At 61.4% G+C, this 18656-nt stretch overlaps 2 protein-coding genes across 8 annotated transcripts in view; one reads left to right on the top strand and one right to left on the bottom strand.

The window, feature by feature from the left end:
- Positions 1 to 4384: 4384 nt before the first annotated feature.
- On the top strand, positions 4385 to 11948 carry COMP (cartilage oligomeric matrix protein). The gene is made up of 19 exons (XM_068534723.1): positions 4385 to 4483; positions 4713 to 4798; positions 5214 to 5265; positions 5702 to 5871; positions 6575 to 6712; positions 7006 to 7080; positions 7176 to 7334; positions 7424 to 7528; positions 7617 to 7724; positions 7925 to 8084; positions 8628 to 8746; positions 8956 to 9008; positions 9109 to 9290; positions 9505 to 9683; positions 9811 to 9859; positions 10062 to 10258; positions 10756 to 10928; positions 11548 to 11687; positions 11771 to 11948. The coding sequence occupies exons 1-19, from the start codon at positions 4405 to 4407 to the stop codon at positions 11815 to 11817; spliced, it is 2271 nt and encodes a 756-aa protein (XP_068390824.1). The 5' UTR covers positions 4385 to 4404; the 3' UTR covers positions 11818 to 11948.
- Positions 11949 to 16874: 4926 nt separating this feature from the next.
- CRTC1 (CREB regulated transcription coactivator 1) overlaps positions 16875 to 18656 on the bottom strand; it is a 73002-nt gene continuing 71220 nt past the window's right edge. For all 7 annotated transcript variants that reach the window (XM_068536692.1, XM_068536691.1, XM_068536688.1 and 4 more), the window contains one exon: positions 16875 to 17888. In XM_068536692.1, coding sequence (XP_068392793.1) covers positions 17677 to 17888 — 212 coding nt within the window. In that variant the 3' untranslated portion in view covers positions 16875 to 17676. The remainder of the gene's footprint in view (positions 17889 to 18656) is intronic.

Consider the following 18656-nt stretch of genomic DNA (forward strand, 5'->3'; position numbering starts at 1 on the left):
AGGCATGACGAGCCTGCTGCACTGAGCCTCAGTTTGCCCATCTGTAGAGTGGGGAACGTTGGCAACCACCAGCATCAAAAAGTGCTGAACGCGCTTTTCATGGACTAATGTATTCGGGTCTCATGATGAGCCTAAGAAGTTGGGGCTCTCATTGTCCCCATTTCACCTGGGTTTTTAGTGCTGCTGGTATAGTGCAAACAAACTTTAAGAATTTCCAATTTTCACTTCATTAGACAGAGAGGCAGACCGACAGACAGACAGACAGACTGAGGGAGAGAAGGAAACCACTGTAGTGAGACCACAGGCAGTCTCTCTCCGTGTAACACAGACACAGGTTTGTTTTGCTGTTACCTACAAAACTCTCACTAAATGCGAGAGGAAAGGAGAAAAGAGCAGGGCAGTCATTTGTCCTGCCACAGTTATCCCTGGAAAATTATGAAGATAATGGTGGTGTAAAATCATTCTCAGAAATCAGTGCCCATACAATGCCACATTGTTAAATTCCAGTCACTTCCTAGTGAAGTCCTTTCTCCCCTAAGGCAACTCCATAGTCCATTCTCTAAACTGGAGAAGTAAAAATTTACATTATAATAAACTTTTGAAGGTGTCCTCCCCCACCCTGTCCAAAGAAAAGAAAAGAAACACACACACACACACACACACACTGCGAGACACAGCGATGTTAAGCAACCTGTCTCAAGTTGCACAGCAGAGCTGGGACATGAAACTCAGGGTCCTGGTGCCAGAGACCAAGACCTTCATGGCGGTGTCCTGCTGCCTCCCATGATGATGAGTTCCTGCCTCCTGAGGCTGCGGGGAGAGTGGGCAAAAAAGGAAAACCCACAAAAGTGATGTGGCAAGGTTTCGAGCATTTGGCACTTGCTCAATAAAATTGTAGTCACTATATTTATTGTTATTTTCTTCTTTCTTTATCATACCTTTTGGAGAGCCTGAGACAGAATGACAATAGAGCCGGGACAAATGGAGAGTGGGAGGGGAGACAGGGCTTGCTGAAATTCACAGAGCAAGTCAGGGTGGGTCTGCCAGACTCCAGTGCCCAGATGGCACCCTATCTGTCCTATCTGTCCCCCTGCCCCTCTTCCCACCACTTGGTCCTTCTGGAGAGATGGGTCCAGTCGGGCCATCCAAGGCAGGCTGGGTCAGGCTCCTCAGTTGCGGATGCAGCAGTGGCTAAGTGGCCTCCCTTGCTGCTCTAATGAATTCCCCAGACCCTGGGCCTGTGGCCGGGCCCGCCCAGGGCAGGGCGGCTGCCTTCCCGACATACTTTCTCTCTGGATTCACAAGGAGAGGCGGCTGGGGGAGCTGGGGGCGCCCACATGTCTCCTGGCCCAGCAGGACTCTGCCAGGAAGGGCTCAGGGGCCCCTTCACACAGGCATTAGCCCCTCTGCCCCAGCCTGGCCAGGTTCCTGGAACCACTGGGTCCAGCATCATGGGAAGGGGGGCTGTTTGGGGCTCCAGCCAAGGGCTCAGGCCAGGAGGTCCCGGGTAGCAGAGTCTTCACAGCTAATGATGGGCCTGGGCTAGCATTTCTTGTCTGGAATCTGTGGCCAAGGGCAGACAGTGGGTGGTATGAAGGCCTTAGGGGTCCTGCCTTCTCCTGTTTTAATGCTGGCTGTGTGACCTTGAGCTGTCTCACGCCCACTCTGAGGGAAATGTGAATAAGAACGATCTGAGGTATAAGTGACATAGTGTATAAATTACAGATTATATAATGAGGCTAACACAGGAGGCAGACATGGGGCACGGGTTAGCTCATTCAATCCTCTCAACAGTGATCACTCCCACTTTCGAGGTGAGGAAACCGAGGCACAGAGAAGTCAAGCAACTTGCCTTAGGTCACACAGCAAGGCTATGCCCAGCTGACATTCGAACCCAGGCCATGTGGCTCCTGAGTCTGTCCTAAAGTACAGTGGTAGCAGGGGTTACTATTATTAATAGTAATTACGTTACATTAATTATAAGGAATAATAACAATGTTACACTAATCATGGCAGGTGCTCTTTGCAGGCCCAGTGGCCCCCAGGGTAGGAGGAACAGAACAAAACACAGACATTTCCAGTCCCCCTGGTGAGGCCATCCCAACTTTCTCTGCCAGAAATATTCTGTCAGGCATCCTAGAAGAATGTCACACAGGCACCAGCCCCTAAGCCCTGCCCAAGAAGAGCAGGGAGGTCTTCCTGAAGGAGGGGGCACCAGAGCCAGACCTTGGAGGATGGAGGAAGGTGTTCAGGATGGTGGGGGGCAGCGGGTACAAAGGCCGGAAGGACACTCAGAGTGAGTTATTGTGTAATGTGAGGCTGCCGAGATGTGCGTGGGAGGGGGGGCTGCTGCCTGGAAGGGGGATTTCAGGGCCGACGGGATCCAGGAGGCAGGAGCATGAAACCAGATTGCCCATGTCTCCAGGCCTCTGTTGTCTGATCTGCAGACTGGGGCATCTTAAGGGCCTCTGCCTTTGCCATTCCCTCTGCCTAGAATGTCCTTCCCCGCATCTCCTCATAGCCGGGCCGTGAACAAGGCCACGTGTGTCCAAGCCGCAGCCCCATGCCAAGCCTGTGGTGGGGGCCTGGCTGCCATGTGCCCTTGTCCCAGCTGCATGAGGCACACGCAAGCCCACAGCCCTTGCTGGAGCCGTGGTTTTCCCAAGAATTCCAGCACCAGCCGGGAGTGGCCCCCAGGTGTGCTGGACGCCAAGGAAAACAGGAGGTGAGCTCATGGCCCTGCCACAGGCATCAGGGCACGGGCCTGTGGCACTTCACTGGAAGTGCCCAGGCTGGGATCGGCTGTTCCTACCCAGCCTCCCCACCAGACCCACCACTCCTCACTCACCCTCTGTGGCTCCCCATTGCCCTCAGAAGACAGTACAAGCCCTGCCCCACTGGTATTGCTTCTCCTGAGCCCCAAGATTTCTCTACCCTGAGATCAAACTGTCCATCAGACCAGGCTCATTTTTGCCTCAGGGCCTTTGCACATGCTGTTCCTCTACCTGGAATGCCTTTCCACCATCTCTTTATCTGGCCACGGCCTCCTCACCTTCCTGGTCCTAGCTCGGCGTTCCCTCCTCCTCTAAGAAGCCTGCCCAGATTCCCCCTGCCACCCCAAGCTGGGTCAGGCACCTTCTTGGAGCTCCCACTGCTGCCTGTGCATCCCCCACCACAGTCCTGGCCCCTTGGGATGATTACATGTAGCTGCTTCCCCACCAACCTGGGTTCCCCACGAGGGAGGGGCCCAGTCTGGCTTGTTCACTCTGTGTCCCCAGCGTCCTGCACAGGACATGGCACACAGTAGGTTCTCAATGCATGTTGGAGAATAATGAATGTGCCTGAAATTTCCCCACCTCCAAGCTCCACATGCTTCCCTCTGCCAGAACTGTCCTCACCTTTTTGTCTCTGCTGATCTGAGTCCTCCTTTCCTTTAGGTTTCCTTGCCACCTCCTCCAGGAAGCCCTCAGTGACTTCTCTGCAACCTCCCATGAGAACAAATCTGGCAATGAACCTACCTTGGCTTCATCCTTGCCCCTCGCAGTGGCCCTAGGCTAGTCACTTCCCCTCTCTGGTCCTCAGTTTCCCTGCCTATAGAATAGAGGCTGCAAACGCTGGAGGGTAGGGGCAAAGAGGGTTAACTCCAGAAAACAGAGGTGTTTTGTAGCTTAAGAGCATGGCTGGGCTGGGAGGATTTTCCTGATTAGCAGTAATTTCTATTTTTATTACAGGCTCTTCCCACAGAGCTGGACCGGAGCTCGGATGGTACGGCAAAGTCTCGACAAACAGAAGCACAGGGCCTCCTCCGCTCAGATCTCCTCCAGCCAGAGCCCTTTAATTTGCTCACCCTCCTGCTGGGGAGGGACACACACACAGCCCAGTGCACAGATTGGGAGACTGAGTGGGCTCCGGTCCCTGGGCGACCAGGCTGCCCCCCTCCCCTACTCACCAGCCAGAGAACCGCAGAGAGAGATCAGAAAGGGGCTGGGGGAGGAGGTGAGTCCTAACCTTTAGCCACTCTTGACTCAGTTTCCCCAAGTGTGAGCTGAGGGGAGCCACTGTGGGGGGATCACTTCGTTCCCAGCTATGCCCGAGTCTTGGCACGCAACCATCACTCAGATAAGCGAATGAGAAGGCTGGAGGGCGGTCCCGCTTGATTCCCCGCCCCACCAACCCCGGCACAAGCCCCCCCCGTGACTCAGTTTCCCCGCCGGATCCGGGTTCAGCCGCGCTGGGCGGGGCCTTGAACGCGGAGGCCAGCGCCATCTGTTTACCTTGAGGCTGGACGCTGGGCAGGGCCGCCGAGGGCCGTCCCCGGGGCCGGCCGCGCCGCCGGCATAAATAGGCAGCGCGAGCCTCGTGGGCGGCAGAGAGCGAGACGCTGTCCAGCTCCCCGCCGCCGTCATGGTCCTCACCGCCGCCCGCGTTCTCTTGCTCACCTTGGCTGCCCTCGGCGCATCGGGCCAGGGGCAGATCCCGCTGGGTAAGCCGCCCCTGACCCCCAAACGGACGGGACTCGCGGGAGGCCTGGGGTCGCGGCTTCCTGGGACTCGGGGACTGTTCGCCGGGGCGTGCGGGGCGGAGAAAGCAGGCAGTGGGGCAGAGGCTCAAGAAGTGGGGTGGGCGTCAGGGGTCCCTGCGGCGACGGTGTGAGGGGTGGTGATGGGGGTCTCCGGTCCCCGACGCCCCACCAGCGCCCCCTGTCAGCGCAGGTGCAGACCTGGGGCCGCAGATGCTCCGCCAACTGCAGGAGACCAACGCGGCGCTGCAGGATGTGCGGGAACTGCTGCGGCAGCAGGTGCCTGCCGGGGTTGGGGGTACGGGGGTGCCGGGTTGGCACAGAGAGGCTTGGAAGAGGGGAAGGGGGTCTCGGAGGTGGGGAAGTGTGGGGGAGTGGGAGGAGGACCGGAGAAGGGGATCCTGGTGGAGGTGAAGAGGGCCCAGAGTTACGGAAAAGAGGAAAAAGAGGGGTCCCAGGGACAGGGGGTTCCGCGGGAGAGGGGTAGGGATCCGTGAGGGGGGAAGGGAATCCCAGGGAAGGAAGAGAGGGGCTGGGAGAGTAGGGATCTCGGGGTAGGGAGTCCGTGGGGAGGGGGCCCGGGCCGAGTGGGTGGGTCTGAGGGAAGGGAGTTTTGAGAGAGGGAGACGGGAGACCCGACGGGGGAGGAGAGGGATGGACCCGCTGACCACACCCCATCCCCCTTGCACCAAAGGTCAAGGAGATGACGTTTCTGAAAAACACGGTGATGGAGTGTGACGCGTGCGGTGAGCGCAGCTGGGGCGGCAGAGACTGGGCGGCGGGGGGAGCGAGAAGAGATGGGGAGACAGAGACAGAGAGCGAAGGACAGACCGGGAGGAAAAGAGGCAGAGGAGAAGATGGAGGCTGACAGAGATGGAGAGGTTGGATGAGGGATGGAGAGAGAGAAACAGGAAGGGGAGACAGAGACTATGGGAGGGGGAGACCCCCAAAGGGCCAGAAACCATGCGAGAGAGGCTGGGAGGTGGAGAGTCGAGGAGGGAGAAGCAAAAAACGGCCGGGCGCAGAGATCCAGATACTGGAGAGACCTGGCGGGCAGAGCGCTCAGTACGAGGCGGGGTCGCAGAACAGCCAGGATCTCACCACGCCCTCAGGGGGCCATCCCCCCCACCCCGGCTCCACCCCTGGGCGTGACCCTAACCATTCCCGCCCCACCCCCCGCAGGGATGCAACCCGCGCGCACCCACAGCCTGAGCGTGAGGCCCCTAAGCCAGTGCGCGCCCGGCTTCTGCTTCCCCGGCGTGGCTTGTACCGAGACAGCAAGCGGTGCGCGCTGCGGACCCTGCCCCGCAGGCTTCACCGGCAACGGCTCGCACTGCGCCGATGTCAACGAGGTGCGTCCGCCACCACCGCCCCGACGATCCCCCAACGCGTGACCCCACAGCTCCCCACAGCCCCGACGAACTCCTCATCCGCTGGGGGTGCTCTCCCGGAGAGCCCCCTCATCTCCAGGGGCGCAGGTACAGACGACCTCCCCACCGCCGGGGGACACCCACCACTACCACCCCCCTCTCCACCTGGGACGCGCATCCCGATGACTTCCTCCGTAGCCGGTGACGTCCGCCCCGACGACTCCCCTACCGCCGGGAGTGGTCCGCCTCAACGACCCCCCTCACCGCCGGGAGCCGCCGACCCCAGCCACCCTTCCACCACCGGGGGGCTTCCGCCCCGACAGCCTCCTCACCGCCGGGCACGCATGCCCCGACGACCACTTCCCGCCTCCCCTGGGGACACCCGCCCTCAAAATGTCTTCCCCTGCCCATGAGCACCCAGCCCACCGGGTCCCAGGAACAGATCCCCTCAGGCACGCCCTGTTCCCCGCCTGGTCTTGCCCCTTCCCACGTCAAGGCTAAGCCGCGTGTGACCCCTGGGACAGTGGCCTCTGCCCCACATGGCACTCCCCAGCCCCCAAGAGCTAGCTGATGGCCCTTGCCTTGAACTTTACAAGTACAAGCCCAATAAGCCCTGAGGCGCCTCTCTCGGGGAGGCCCAGCTACACCTCCGTCCTCTGACCCTCCGGGGCCCTTCCTCCCCCAGTGCAACGCCCATCCCTGCTTCCCCCACGTCCGCTGCATCAACACCAGTCCGGGCTTCCGCTGCGAGGCTTGCCCGCCGGGGTACAGCGGCCCCACCCACGAGGGCGTGGGGCTGGCCTTCGCCAAGGCCAACAAGCAGGTGAGGGCCGTGGGGGGTTGGGGTGGGGAGCCAAGAGGAGCATTTTGGGGTGGGGGGCATTCTGTTGAGTAAACTCGACCTCCAGCCTCGCAGCCTTTTCCTGCCTCGCTCCAGCGGGAGGGCATAGGGACCGGAGTCTGGGGAATAGAGGAAGTTAAGGGTCCACGTCAGGGATGGTCGGGGTTGGAGGCAAGACGTAGGGGAGAGGTAGGATTCAGAGGAGACGTGAACCGGGTGGGAGGTCTGGGGGTATCTGCGTGGGAGCAGTGACCTCTGCCCTCCCTCCCACCCAGGTTTGCACGGACATTAACGAGTGTGAGACCGGGCAGCATAACTGCGTCCCCAACTCCGTATGCGTCAATACCCCGGTAAGGCCTGGGAGGAGAGGGGAAGGGCTGAGAGATGGAGGATGGGACGCGAAGTGTCGGGCGGCGGGGGCTGACCTCCTGTGGCCCGGGCTCAGGGCTCCTTCCAGTGCGGCCCGTGCCAGCCCGGCTTCGTGGGAGACCAGGCATCAGGCTGCCGTCGGCGCGCACAGCGCTTCTGCCCCGACGGCACGCCCAGCCCGTGCCACGAGAAGGCCGACTGCGTCCTGGAGCGTGATGGGTCGCGATCTTGCGTGGTGAGTGCGAGCGGGCCAGGGAGGGGCGTACGATGAGGGTCCGGGGGTGGGGCCACGCCGGAGCACCCACTCACTCCCCCCACCCGCAGTGCGGCGTCGGCTGGGCTGGCAACGGGCTCTTCTGCGGCAGCGACACGGACTTGGACGGCTTTCCCGACGAGAAGCTGCGCTGCTCAGAGAGCCAGTGCCGAAAGGTGGGCGGGGTCTGGAGGGCGTAGCCTGGTATGAGGGTGGGCGGGGCTCCCTGGCAGCGCCCCTCATGCCCGCCGCGCCCACCCCTAGGACAACTGCGTGACGGTGCCCAACTCAGGGCAGGAGGACGTGGATCGCGACGGCATCGGAGACGCCTGCGACCCGGATGCCGACGGGGACGGCGTCCTCAACGAGAAGGTGGGGCAAAAGCGGGGGCCTAGGCGAGACTAGATGGGGTCTTGGCTCGAGTGAGGGGTGTGGCCTTAGAGGCTGATCCCGCGGGTCCCAGAGGGTTAGGGGGTTCCCTGCAGAGGAGGCGGGGCCTCGGAGATGGACAGTCTGGGGAGTGACATTTGCCTCTCTAGGCCTGACTACTCCCAACCGGCCCTGACCTCTAGGACAACTGCCCGCTGGTGCGGAACCCAGACCAGCGCAATGCGGACGGCGACAAGTGGGGCGATGCGTGCGACAACTGCCGGTCCCAGAAGAACGACGATCAAAAGGACACAGATGACGACGGCCGAGGCGACGCCTGCGACGACGACACAGACGGCGACCGTGAGCTCTGTGGCAGGGGGGCGGGGAGAGGGAAGGGCTGGCACCAAGGGGCGAGGCTTGGCTGGGGGCGGGGCTCGGCCTCCTTTGGAAGCCGGAGCGGGTATACTCGCCTAGGGCTCCAGGGACCGTGGACCATGCTCCGGCGGGCAGCAAAATGCAAGCTGGGATATGATGCCGAGGAGAAAAGGAAGGAACTTTTGGAGGAGGGGAAGGTGGTCCCTGTGTTAGATGCTGCAGGGAGGAAATAAGTGGACAGAGACGTGAGCCTGGGGTTTAGGGCCGAGGAGGTACCATTTTTACATCTGGGCAGAGACTCGAGGTGGTGCATTCACAGAGCTAGTCCCCTCACCGCCGTCCATTCATTTAGTCTCTAGGAGGCTGGCGACTGGGCACGAATACTTGGTTTAACTTTGTAGTTATTGGGAGCCAAAGATGCGGTGGGACTCTGTCCCAAGCTAGCCCCAGGTCTGCACCTGCCCTGCTGAAGTCAGCCTGGCCCCGTGCCAATCTTGGGATCCCGTTCTGTCCTTCTGCTTCCCGCAGGGATCCGCAACACGGTAGACAACTGCCCCAGGGTGCCCAACTCAGACCAGAAGGACAGTGATGGCGATGGTGTAGGGGATGCCTGTGACAACTGTCCTCAGAAGAGCAACGCAGACCAGGTGAGGGCAGGCCAGACCACAGCTGGGTCAGACCCCTGGGGTGAGCCCCAGGCTGATTAACAAGACTCCAGCCCAGTCCGAGCAGCCTGGGGGGCGGGGGTGTTCCTCCGCGTCAGGAAGGACCTTGGCTCTGGAACTGGGGGTGGGCGGGAGGCTTCTGAATTCTTCTGCCCTGATTATGGACACCTACATCCTTCCCCCGCCCCCAGAGGGATGTGGACCACGACTTTGTGGGAGATGCTTGTGACAGCGACCAAGACCAGTAAGGAGGACATCTGGGGCTGAGGTGGGGACCCAGGGTGGGCAGCCCTTGATCCAGCTTTCTGGGGTCTCATTGTCTCTGCCCCACCCACCCACTCTAGGGATGGGGATGGGCACCAGGACTCGCGGGACAACTGCCCCACAGTGCCCAACAGCGCCCAGCAGGACTCAGACCACGATGGCCAGGGTGACGCCTGCGACGACGATGATGACAACGATGGGGTCCCCGACAGTCGGGACAACTGCCGCCTGGTGCCCAACCCGGGCCAGGAAGACGTGGACCGTAAGGCAGGGTGCAGGGCCTGTGGTGGGGGCGGGGCTAGTGTGGAGCCACTAGGGTGAGATTTGGGGTGGGCATGGTGGGGCCAGTGGCATGTGTGAGCGGAGCTGGAGACACGGTGTGGGCAGGGCTGGTAGCCTGTGTGGGCGTGGCCAGGCCTGGGGCGGGGCCTGGAGCTGATTCTACTACGGTGGGGGGGCCTCCCATCTCCTCTCAGGGGACGGCGTGGGCGACGTGTGCCAGGGGGACTTTGATGCAGACAAGGTGGTGGACAAGATCGATGTGTGTCCGGAGAACGCTGAGGTCACCCTCACCGACTTCCGGGCCTTCCAGACGGTCGTGCTGGACCCCGAAGGCGACGCGCAGATAGACCCTAACTGGGTGGTGCTCAACCAGGTGGGGGCGGGGCCCAGGCGGGAGGTAGGGGGAGCCCAGGACCGCCACAGCGGGTCCTAAGCTAGGGGCGGGGAGCCGAGGGCACACACGGCTGGCCTGAGGCCTTTCTTCCTTTGAACCCCACCAGGGGATGGAGATTGTGCAGACGATGAACAGCGACCCTGGCCTGGGTGTGGGTGAGACATGGGGAGGGGCCAGGCCGTGCAGGGGGCGGGGCTAGAGGAGAGGTGGGACGGGGCGGGCCTGGACTCAGGAAAGGCGGGGCCAGGTTGGGTGGTCTGGGCTCAGGGGTCGGGCGTTCTGGACTCTGGAGGGGCGGGGCCGGGGGCGGATCTGGGCCCTGGTGCGGCAGGGGCTAGCGTCCCTTCCTCTCCCCAGGTTACACGGCCTTCAATGGCGTGGACTTTGAAGGCACGTTCCACGTGAACACGGTCACGGATGACGACTATGCGGGTTTCATCTTTGGCTACCAGGACAGCTCCAGCTTCTACGTGGTCATGTGGAAGCAGATGGAGCAGACATACTGGCAGGCAAACCCCTTCCGTGCAGTGGCGGAGCCTGGCATCCAGCTCAAGGTGCTGGGCCCAACCTGAACTCTGGGTCTGAGTGCCAACTCGGAGGCCCCAAACCCTCCCACAAATCCCCAAAGCCTTACAGCCCCCGGCCTCATTCTATGGACCTCGAAGTCTTTCTACCTAGTTCCTCCCACAGGCCCTCAAACACTCCCCCGGGATCCCCCAATCTTTCTGTGGGCCCCAAAACCCTCTCACAGAGCCCCAAACTTTCCCTCAGGTTCCAAATCCTCCTGCAGGCCCCATAGACCCCAGTATTTCACTGAAACCCTAGAATTCCCCAAGTCCTCTAGACTCGAGTTTATCCCACAAACCATTGCTGCCCCTACAGCCTGCCTGCAAAGCTCCACGTGGCCCCCAAGTCTTCCTCGTGGGTCTCCCATCCAGGCATACTGGGGGCCCCCACCACTCCTCTATGACTCACAGCTCCTTGCCTGTCTGGGGGCTCTGGTGGCCTGTGTGGTCTCTGACCCCCGCTCCCCTGTTCTCCGGCGTGGCAGGCCGTGAAGTCCTCCACAGGCCCTGGGGAGCAGCTTCGGAATGCACTGTGGCACACGGGGGACACAGAGTCACAAGTGCGGCTGCTGTGGAAGGACCCCCGCAATGTGGGCTGGAAGGACAAGACGTCCTACCGCTGGTTCCTGCAGCACCGGCCCCAAGTGGGCTACATCAGGTGGGAACCCGCCCTCTGCCAGGGGGCCCGGAGGCCCTGCTCTATCCTGGCTCTTGAGGGAAGGGGGGAGTGCTTCAGGGGGCCTCGGTCCCCTTATCTGTAAAATGGGAATAATACAGGCAGTTAGAAATACTGTCTGGCCCTGGGGCATGATACCCATCCCAGGACAGGGGGAAGGGCCAGGCCGTGCAGGGAGCTGCTCAGGGGGCAGGGCCAGAGGAGAGGTGGGACAAGGGGGGAGCCTGGACTCAGGAAAGGCGGGGCCAGTTTGGGTGGTCTGGGCTCAAGGGTCCGGTGGTTCTGGACTCTGCACACAGCAGTAGGTGGGGTCTCACTCACTCCCGGTTTCTCAGTCCCCACTCTGCGCTGCCAGGAAGTCCAGGCACTATGCTTAGCACCTACTGTGTGCAGGGCCCTAGATGTCCATCCTCTCACACAGGGAAACTGAGGCTCAGGTCAGGAGCCCCCTCTGCCCTGAGCATGGCCCAGGCAGGGAGACATATGGCCCCCTCTCCTAGAGAGGAGGGGGCCTAGCTCATGGGGCAGGACGCTGAAGCTCTGAGAGGGGAGGCGGCACCTGGCCCAGGGCCCCGAATCACAGTCCCTTCCTTCCCCGCAGAGTGAGGTTCTACGAGGGCCCGGAGCTGGTGGCGGACAGCAATGTGGTCCTGGACACGACCATGCGGGGAGGCCGCTTGGGAGTCTTCTGCTTCTCCCAGGAGAACATCATCTGGGCCAACCTGCGCTACCGCTGCAATGGTAAGAGGACCCTGTTGGGGAAGGTGGGGAGTCCTTACCGCCCAGCCTCACCCCCCTCTCACCTGCTCACCCTCTCTCCACAGACACCATCCCCGAGGACTACGAGGTCCAGAGGCTGCTGCAGGCCTAGGGACACAGGTGGGGACCCGCCACTGGATGACGGCCACCCTCACAGCTGCCCTCACTGTGGAAGGCCATCAGCACCCGGCCCCAAGAGGCAGCTGGCCTGGTGGGGAGGGAGAGGGGCTCAGAGAGGACCAAATAAAGTGTGTGTGTGGCGGAGCAGCTGGTTGTGGTCTCTGCCGCGGGGAGATGGCAGGGTCGAGCCTCTGAGGGGAGGCCAGGGGCCCCAAACTCAGGCCTTGGGAGAGTTGGGGGCCTGCCACTGACTCCCCCCGTGACTGGCTGGGGCCCTAGGAGCCTGACTAGGAGTGTCCGGCCCTGCTGCATCCCACTCACTCGCCTGGGGCGTCTGCCCCAGGATCCTGGGGTGTGTGTGTGAGGGGCTCACGCCTGCGTGTCCGTGTGTCCATGTGTGTGTGTTTGTGTGTGTGTGTGGCCCCTGTGTGGCTTCTGCCTGGTGCACCTGCAACACCCACAGTTCATCCTCCAGAGGGGAGAAGAGGGCAGGAAAAAAGGAGAGGAGGCAGAGATGAAAACATTGGATTTTTATTATGTTTCATTACAAAGGATGCAAAGGTACACAGACGATAGCGTCCACGCCAGAAAGGATGGGCAGGGGCCGGCCGAGTGCACCCTGAGCGCCCGCCCCCACCCGCCGTGGGCACCCACGCGTGCGGCCCACGGGACATCTACAGTACAATGTACATGCTGGGGGTGGGGGCAGAGCCAGCCTGAGGGAAAGAGGGACATGAGTGGGACAGGGCTTGGACTGGCGGGTTTGCATATATCAGTGGTACCGCCCAGTTCCTGGAGGGGCAGGGGCAGTTTCCAACGGAGGGCATGGCGGGGCCAGTGGACCTTGACTGCCAAAGCCCTCCCTTCCGGAGTCTGGTGGCAAATGCCACAGCTGTGTCCCCTTGTCCCCGGTTGGCAGGAGGTCAGAAATGACAGGCTGGGCATCGATTACCCCCAAATTCCACAACCCTGCAAGATGGGGGCAACCCAAGTGTCACTGGCTCCTCGGAACAGGGTGCTGGGCACTGGCCAGGAGGGCAGAAGGCAGAGGGAGCTGTCTGGAACCAGCCCCTGACGTCCAGCCCCTGACGTCCAGCCCCTGCCTGGGATGAGCCTGGGGCCCTGAGACCCGTGGGCCTGAGCTAATGACAAGAGGGAACTGAGGCCCAGGTCACAAGGGTCTTGTCTGCCCCCCGGCGCCTTCAGGAGTACCCCAGTGCCCAGGCCTGGGGGTGCAGGTCACCCCACCTCCATTGGGGAAGAACTCTTGTCTGTGGCCAGCCACCTGTGGCACACCAACAGTTATGAGAGGTGCCTGAGCCCCACACAGCCAGGACCCCCAAAAGCCGAGGAAGCCAAAAAGAGTTGGTTCAGGCCAAGCTGGCCGGGCAGGGCCTGACAAAGGAATGTCCCAAGGACCCCTGTCATATGCTGTGAGACCCCCAGGGGATGGGGGCTCAGGGTCCACGGAGAACTCGGGCAGAAACAGACCTGGCTGCCCACTCACCCCAGGCAGGCCTCCCAGGGTAGGCGAGGTGCCAAATCCTCCCCCCAGCTCTTCAGGTCACGTGGCGGGGGGGGGGGGGGGCGGAGCTCAGGTGGCCACAGCTCCCTCACCTGAAGCGTCACCTGCAGGGGTGGTAGGCCAGGCCCAAGAGCAGCAGGTACCCTTGACCTTGCACCCCTGTGCCCCAACACCACGCCAAGGGCACCCTGAGGACTCTGACTACAGCTCCCTCAGAACCCAGTGAGGGTGATGGGTGCTGCTACTGCTGTGTCAGGGCTGGGGGCGGGGGCAGGGGAGGTGGAGGGTCTCCTGACCCCACCAGGCCTCACCACACCCAGCGTGCACCCTGGGGTGGGGATGCCTTCTTTGGAAATGCAAAAGACTCAGAATTCAGTTGGGGGCAGGAGTTTGGCAGCAAGTTTGGTTATGAACTAGCTCAGGGTCAGCTGAAATGTGGAGGTCTGGGGAGGGGTGCACCATCCCAGGCGTTCTCAGCTGCCTGGAGGCCTCCAGGTCAACAAAGTCTTCTCTAGGAGCAGGTGATGAGGAGGGCTCATTAGGCCCAGGAGGCTGGACAGAGGGGGGTCGCCCCTGCTTCTTGAGTCCCACCCAGCACCTCCATGGGCCTCGTACCTACTCCTGTCCCCCGAGACCAGGCCGCAGCCAGCACCCGGCATGCACGCGGTCCCCAAACTGGACACCCACCCCAGCAGGATGGATGGACGACACGGGACGTCTCGCCCTCCATGCAGGAGTTTCACAGCATCTGATGGACGGACAGATGGACAGCTGTCCTTGCCCGCCCCACTGTGACATACAGGCCTCACGACGGGCCCACTTGGCTGGCCGCCCTCCTGGGAGGTCGGCCGCCTGAAGAAATCAGGCCAAGCACACCTACGACGTCAGAACCCTCCTGCCCAGCCCTCAAAACCCACAAGGAGATAACAGCACACAGGCCGCAAAGGCCGGCCAAGCACCCCCAGTGCATACCCCCTGGGCAGGCAGGCAGGTGGCCCTGAAGCCAGTGGGGAGGCTGGAGGTGAGCATGGAGGCGTTGCTGGGGAAAGGGCTGCAAACACACACACCTGCCCTTGCCTTCCAGCCTCGCAGGCCTGGTCCCAGGGAACTCCGTGGACCGCAGTGGGGTTGGGGGCTGGACCCAACGCAATTAGGGTCCCTTCTGCTGTGTACTTGTCCCCACAGGGAAGCCTGACTGGTTTTTGGATACCGCTGGCCGTGGGCCTCCAAATTTTGCTGAAGGGTCGACCTGCCCCCTGAGCTTTCCACTGAGGGTCTCAGGGCCCCCTGCCCCAAGGGACTAGCCCCTACCCTTCTTGCCCGGAAGAGCGCTGGGGGGAAGCAAGGCGTGCAAGGAAAGCGGGGAGGGGGCGGCAGGGTACCCCAAACAGTGCTGCCTGTCTTCCCTCTGCTAAGGGCACGGTGTGGGTGGAGGTCCTCATGGGTACCTGTGACAGGGACGTGATCCCCATGAGACTCCTCCTTCTCCTTCCCCAAGTCAACCCCGGGCACTGCAGGGGTGATGCTGACAGGCGGGGGGTGGGGACCAGGGGCATGAACTCTCTTCTCTGGGGGACACAGAGACAGGCTGACCCCAGGTCTCATCCTCGGCCCATGGAGCCTCATGGGGGAACAAATTTACCACCCTGGGGGCTCAGAGGACAGAGGGTAAACTGAGGCAGGTGGGGACACGCTGGTTGGCTCACGCTCCCGGAGGAAAGGTTTGCACAGCTGAGGGGGGCTCGGCCACAGCGAGCGGGTCTATATACACGATGCAGGGGCCCCGGCTCACCCCTCATGGCGCAGCTCGCCTGAAATCACAGTATTTTCACATCACAAGTCAAAGGGCTGATTCCCTTAAGCTGTCCTGTTTCTAAAAGTCTTGGCAATTCATATTCAACATTTAGTAGAGAAATGATACTTAAGAAAAAAACCAAAATCCCCTGTTGTAGACCCCCAGAGGCCTGCCCAGGCCCAGGACGGGGCAGTGAACCCTTTGAGGACACCTGGCCGCTGGCTCCTGGCTGGATCGCCTCCCCGGGAAAGCTCTGCACCTACGCCCCTCACGGGCTGAGGCTGCCGTGTTAATACAGCATCACCTGTGCTCCTGGCCGAGGGATGCTAGAAACGGGCCATGGGGCTGGACAGCCCCTCCTTCCCTACCCATCTGCACCAAGAACCCAGTGCTGGGCAGATGGGAAGTGTGGGCTGATGGGGCTCCCTCACGGGGTCCCCAACTCCTTGTTTGAAAATGGCATCCAGGAAGGGTGCTTGTAATTTTATTAAGGCCATTTTTTTAAAAAAGTTCTACATACAAGTCTAATGGTAATCAAACCCTTCTATGTACATACATGTAGTTTTTCTTTAAAAAAAGAAAAAAAGAGTCCTCACTCTTTGCCCCCAGCCCTGGAAAGAAGATGGGCCCTTGACCTGGATGGACTGACACTAACCCTAACTCCAGTCCAGACAACAGCGGCGGAGGCCAAGTGACCGAGGACAGGGGGCTTCCCGACTGTGGGGCCACGCGGCCACTTGGCCACGTGCTAAGAGCCCGGCCAGGGAACAAGAAAGAGGGATGGTCGCTAGGATCAAATCTGGCTCCCACAGATAAGAGGCGGGAGCTCCTAAGACCCCGACGGAGGCGGAAACGCACCAGGCAGGAGATGTCAGCCCTGCTGGCAGGCGGAGGAGCGAGTAAGAACTCGAGATGTGATGTCGGAGGGAATGAAACGGACGTTCCTATTCCAAAGCAACTGACAGAACACAAAGCCAGCCCTGTCGCCCCCCTCGCAGGGCCTGTAGGGCAGAGGGATGGCCTCTGGTGCTCCAGTGAGCCCCGATGGATGGTCACCTGGGCCTCCTGAGGCACTTTGAGAAGCACCTGGAAACCAGCCGCTAAAATGCACACTGCTCTTTGCCTCCAAATCCAGCCCTGCCAGGAAGGGCTACGAAAGAGATGGCGGGATGGTGGGAGGGGATGAATGTCGGCTGGTCCTTGGGATGGGGGTGCTGAGGACAGGCTCATCTCCGGGGCATCTCAGGACAGAGGGGCCGCAGCTGCTGCCGCCAGCCACGGGGTCTAGGACAGGCCTGCCCTGAGGACTGGCTGGCACCTTTGGGAAGGCCGGGCAGAGCTGGGTCTTCACGAGACCCCTGATGGAAGCCGGGGCTCCTTCCCAGAAGTCTGTTAGGGATCAGAGCGGAGGTCCCTCTGGCCGCTGCTGCCAGCTTCTGCCAGAGTGCCCACCCAGCCCAGCGAGCCCAGCCCAACCTCATGTCCTTCTGTTTTGGGATAACGGAGTAAAAGTAAGAAGGCCGGAGATGCAGCTCAGACCCGGGCAGGCAGCAGACAGCTTCCAGTTAGCTTACAAATATTGTAACGTTGGATTTCTAGAATAAAAACATGCTCTCAGCAAGTGTTGGCTTGAAGGAGTCAGTTATTCATCTACAACCCAAATGTAAATACAAACCGAAAGAAACAAACCAAAAAATGCCCCGCCGCCTCCACCACCCCACCCCCGGCCATTCTTTAAATAATAGTAACAGTGACCACGGTACAGAGAAAGAAAGATGGAAACAAGTCACAAAACCCCCTAGAAATAATCCCCGCCTCCACGTGCATCCCCGACAGGCCTGGGTGGGGATTTCACAGCAAAGGTGGCCACCGAGGGGCCCAGCTGCGGGTGGCGAGGGGGGGGCGTGGGCTTCCCTACTGGGCCCCGGGGGAGATATAGCTGCTTCGCATGCTCCGTTCACATGTTCGCATCCCACCTCCGTGGGATGGAGCCTAGTGTTCTGTGTGTGCTCAGAAATATAAAAGACGGCAGTCCAAATAGTGTTTATTTCCGCTTCATGTCCGCCCACCCCCCGCCCCCGGCGCCTTCTCCTTTTGGCAGGGTGGGGCTGGCTCGCTACCTAACCAAGGGCTGGGGGCGCGGGCGGGTGGGGGGACCGGGGACAAAGGAAGGCAGTGAGAGCTGGACAACAGTCGCAAGGTGCACCTCAGCCCACCACCGTCGCAGAGCACGGCGCCCCCCGAGGCCGGCGGCCCTGCCCAGCACGCTTTCTGCATCTTACAGGGGGACGAGAGAGCAGGGAGGGTCCGCGGGGGCGACGACACGCGGCCTCACGCGGGAGGTGGACGACCGGGGTGGGCGGGCGGGTGGGCTGGGGCGCTTGGCGGCATTGCAAGCTCAGAATCACAAGCTCGGCCGTTTGCGAGGGACGGAGCGCCGCCGTCCCCAGGCTTGGGGGGACGCCGTGGGGACCACTGACCGGTGGGGTGACGGAGCCGGGGGCTGGGCGGCCGTGTGCCGGGCGTGCGGCTCACAGACGGTCCATCCGGAAGGTGTCCTCGGTGGCCGGGTCGGCCAGGACCATGTCTGGGTCATTGAGCATGTGCAGTCCGTCCAGGGTCAGGGGGTCAATCTTGAGTTCGTCCAAGGGGAACTGGTTGTCAGAATCGAAGCTGACGTCACCGACCCCGGCCAGCGTGCTGGTCAGTTCTTTAGAGAGGCTGGGAGGGGACTCTCCTGTCACTGGGGGTGGGGGGTACACACAAAAGGCTCAGCTTGGCCCTGGCTCCCCGCACCCCGACTCTGCGCCTCCACGGCCCCCATCAATGCTCAGGCCATACCAGGGAGCTCACCTGAGCGGTCTGTCCCCCAAAGGACATTTGCGATGTCTGGGGACATTTTTAGTTGTCACGACTGGAGGGAATGCTACTGGTATCAGGTGGGTGGAGGCCAGGGATGCTGCTCAACACCCCACAGCACACGGGACGGTCCCGACCCAGATGTCGGGGTACCAAGGCCGGAAAGCCCTGGGATGAGGGCTGCGACACAGACTTCAGTGTGACGTGGAGGGAGCAGGGGGCTCTCAGGCTCTGCCAGGTTCTGCCAGGCAGTCTGCTCCGTGTGCATCAGGGGCCTCCCTGTGGGTTGGAGGGAAGCCCGGGTTTCCCTGCAGAGACCCAGGTTCACACCTGGGCTCCTTCCTCTACTTGTGGTGAGACCCTGGGCCTCAGTTTCCCAATCTGGGAAACGGATATGAAAGTTTTGTTCTTTCTGGGCCGTTGGACAATCACAGAGGCCTGATCCTTCTCACACAACCTCCAAGGCCTAGGCTTCTGCACTCAGAGCATCTCCTGCAGACCCTTGGGGCAGGGAGGAGGCACTGGGTCTGCACTCCGGCCGTGGGGAGCTCTGGGCAGGAACCCCTTCCATCCTAGAGATGTCAGTGGGGACTGCTGAGAGGGTCTCACCCTCAATTCCACGACAGCCCTGGCTTATGAGGAAACCGCCTCC

The sequence above is a fragment of the Eschrichtius robustus genome, chromosome 2 (assembly GCF_028021215.1).
Source record: "Eschrichtius robustus isolate mEscRob2 chromosome 2, mEscRob2.pri, whole genome shotgun sequence".
Taxonomy (NCBI): Eukaryota; Metazoa; Chordata; class Mammalia; order Artiodactyla; family Eschrichtiidae; genus Eschrichtius; species Eschrichtius robustus.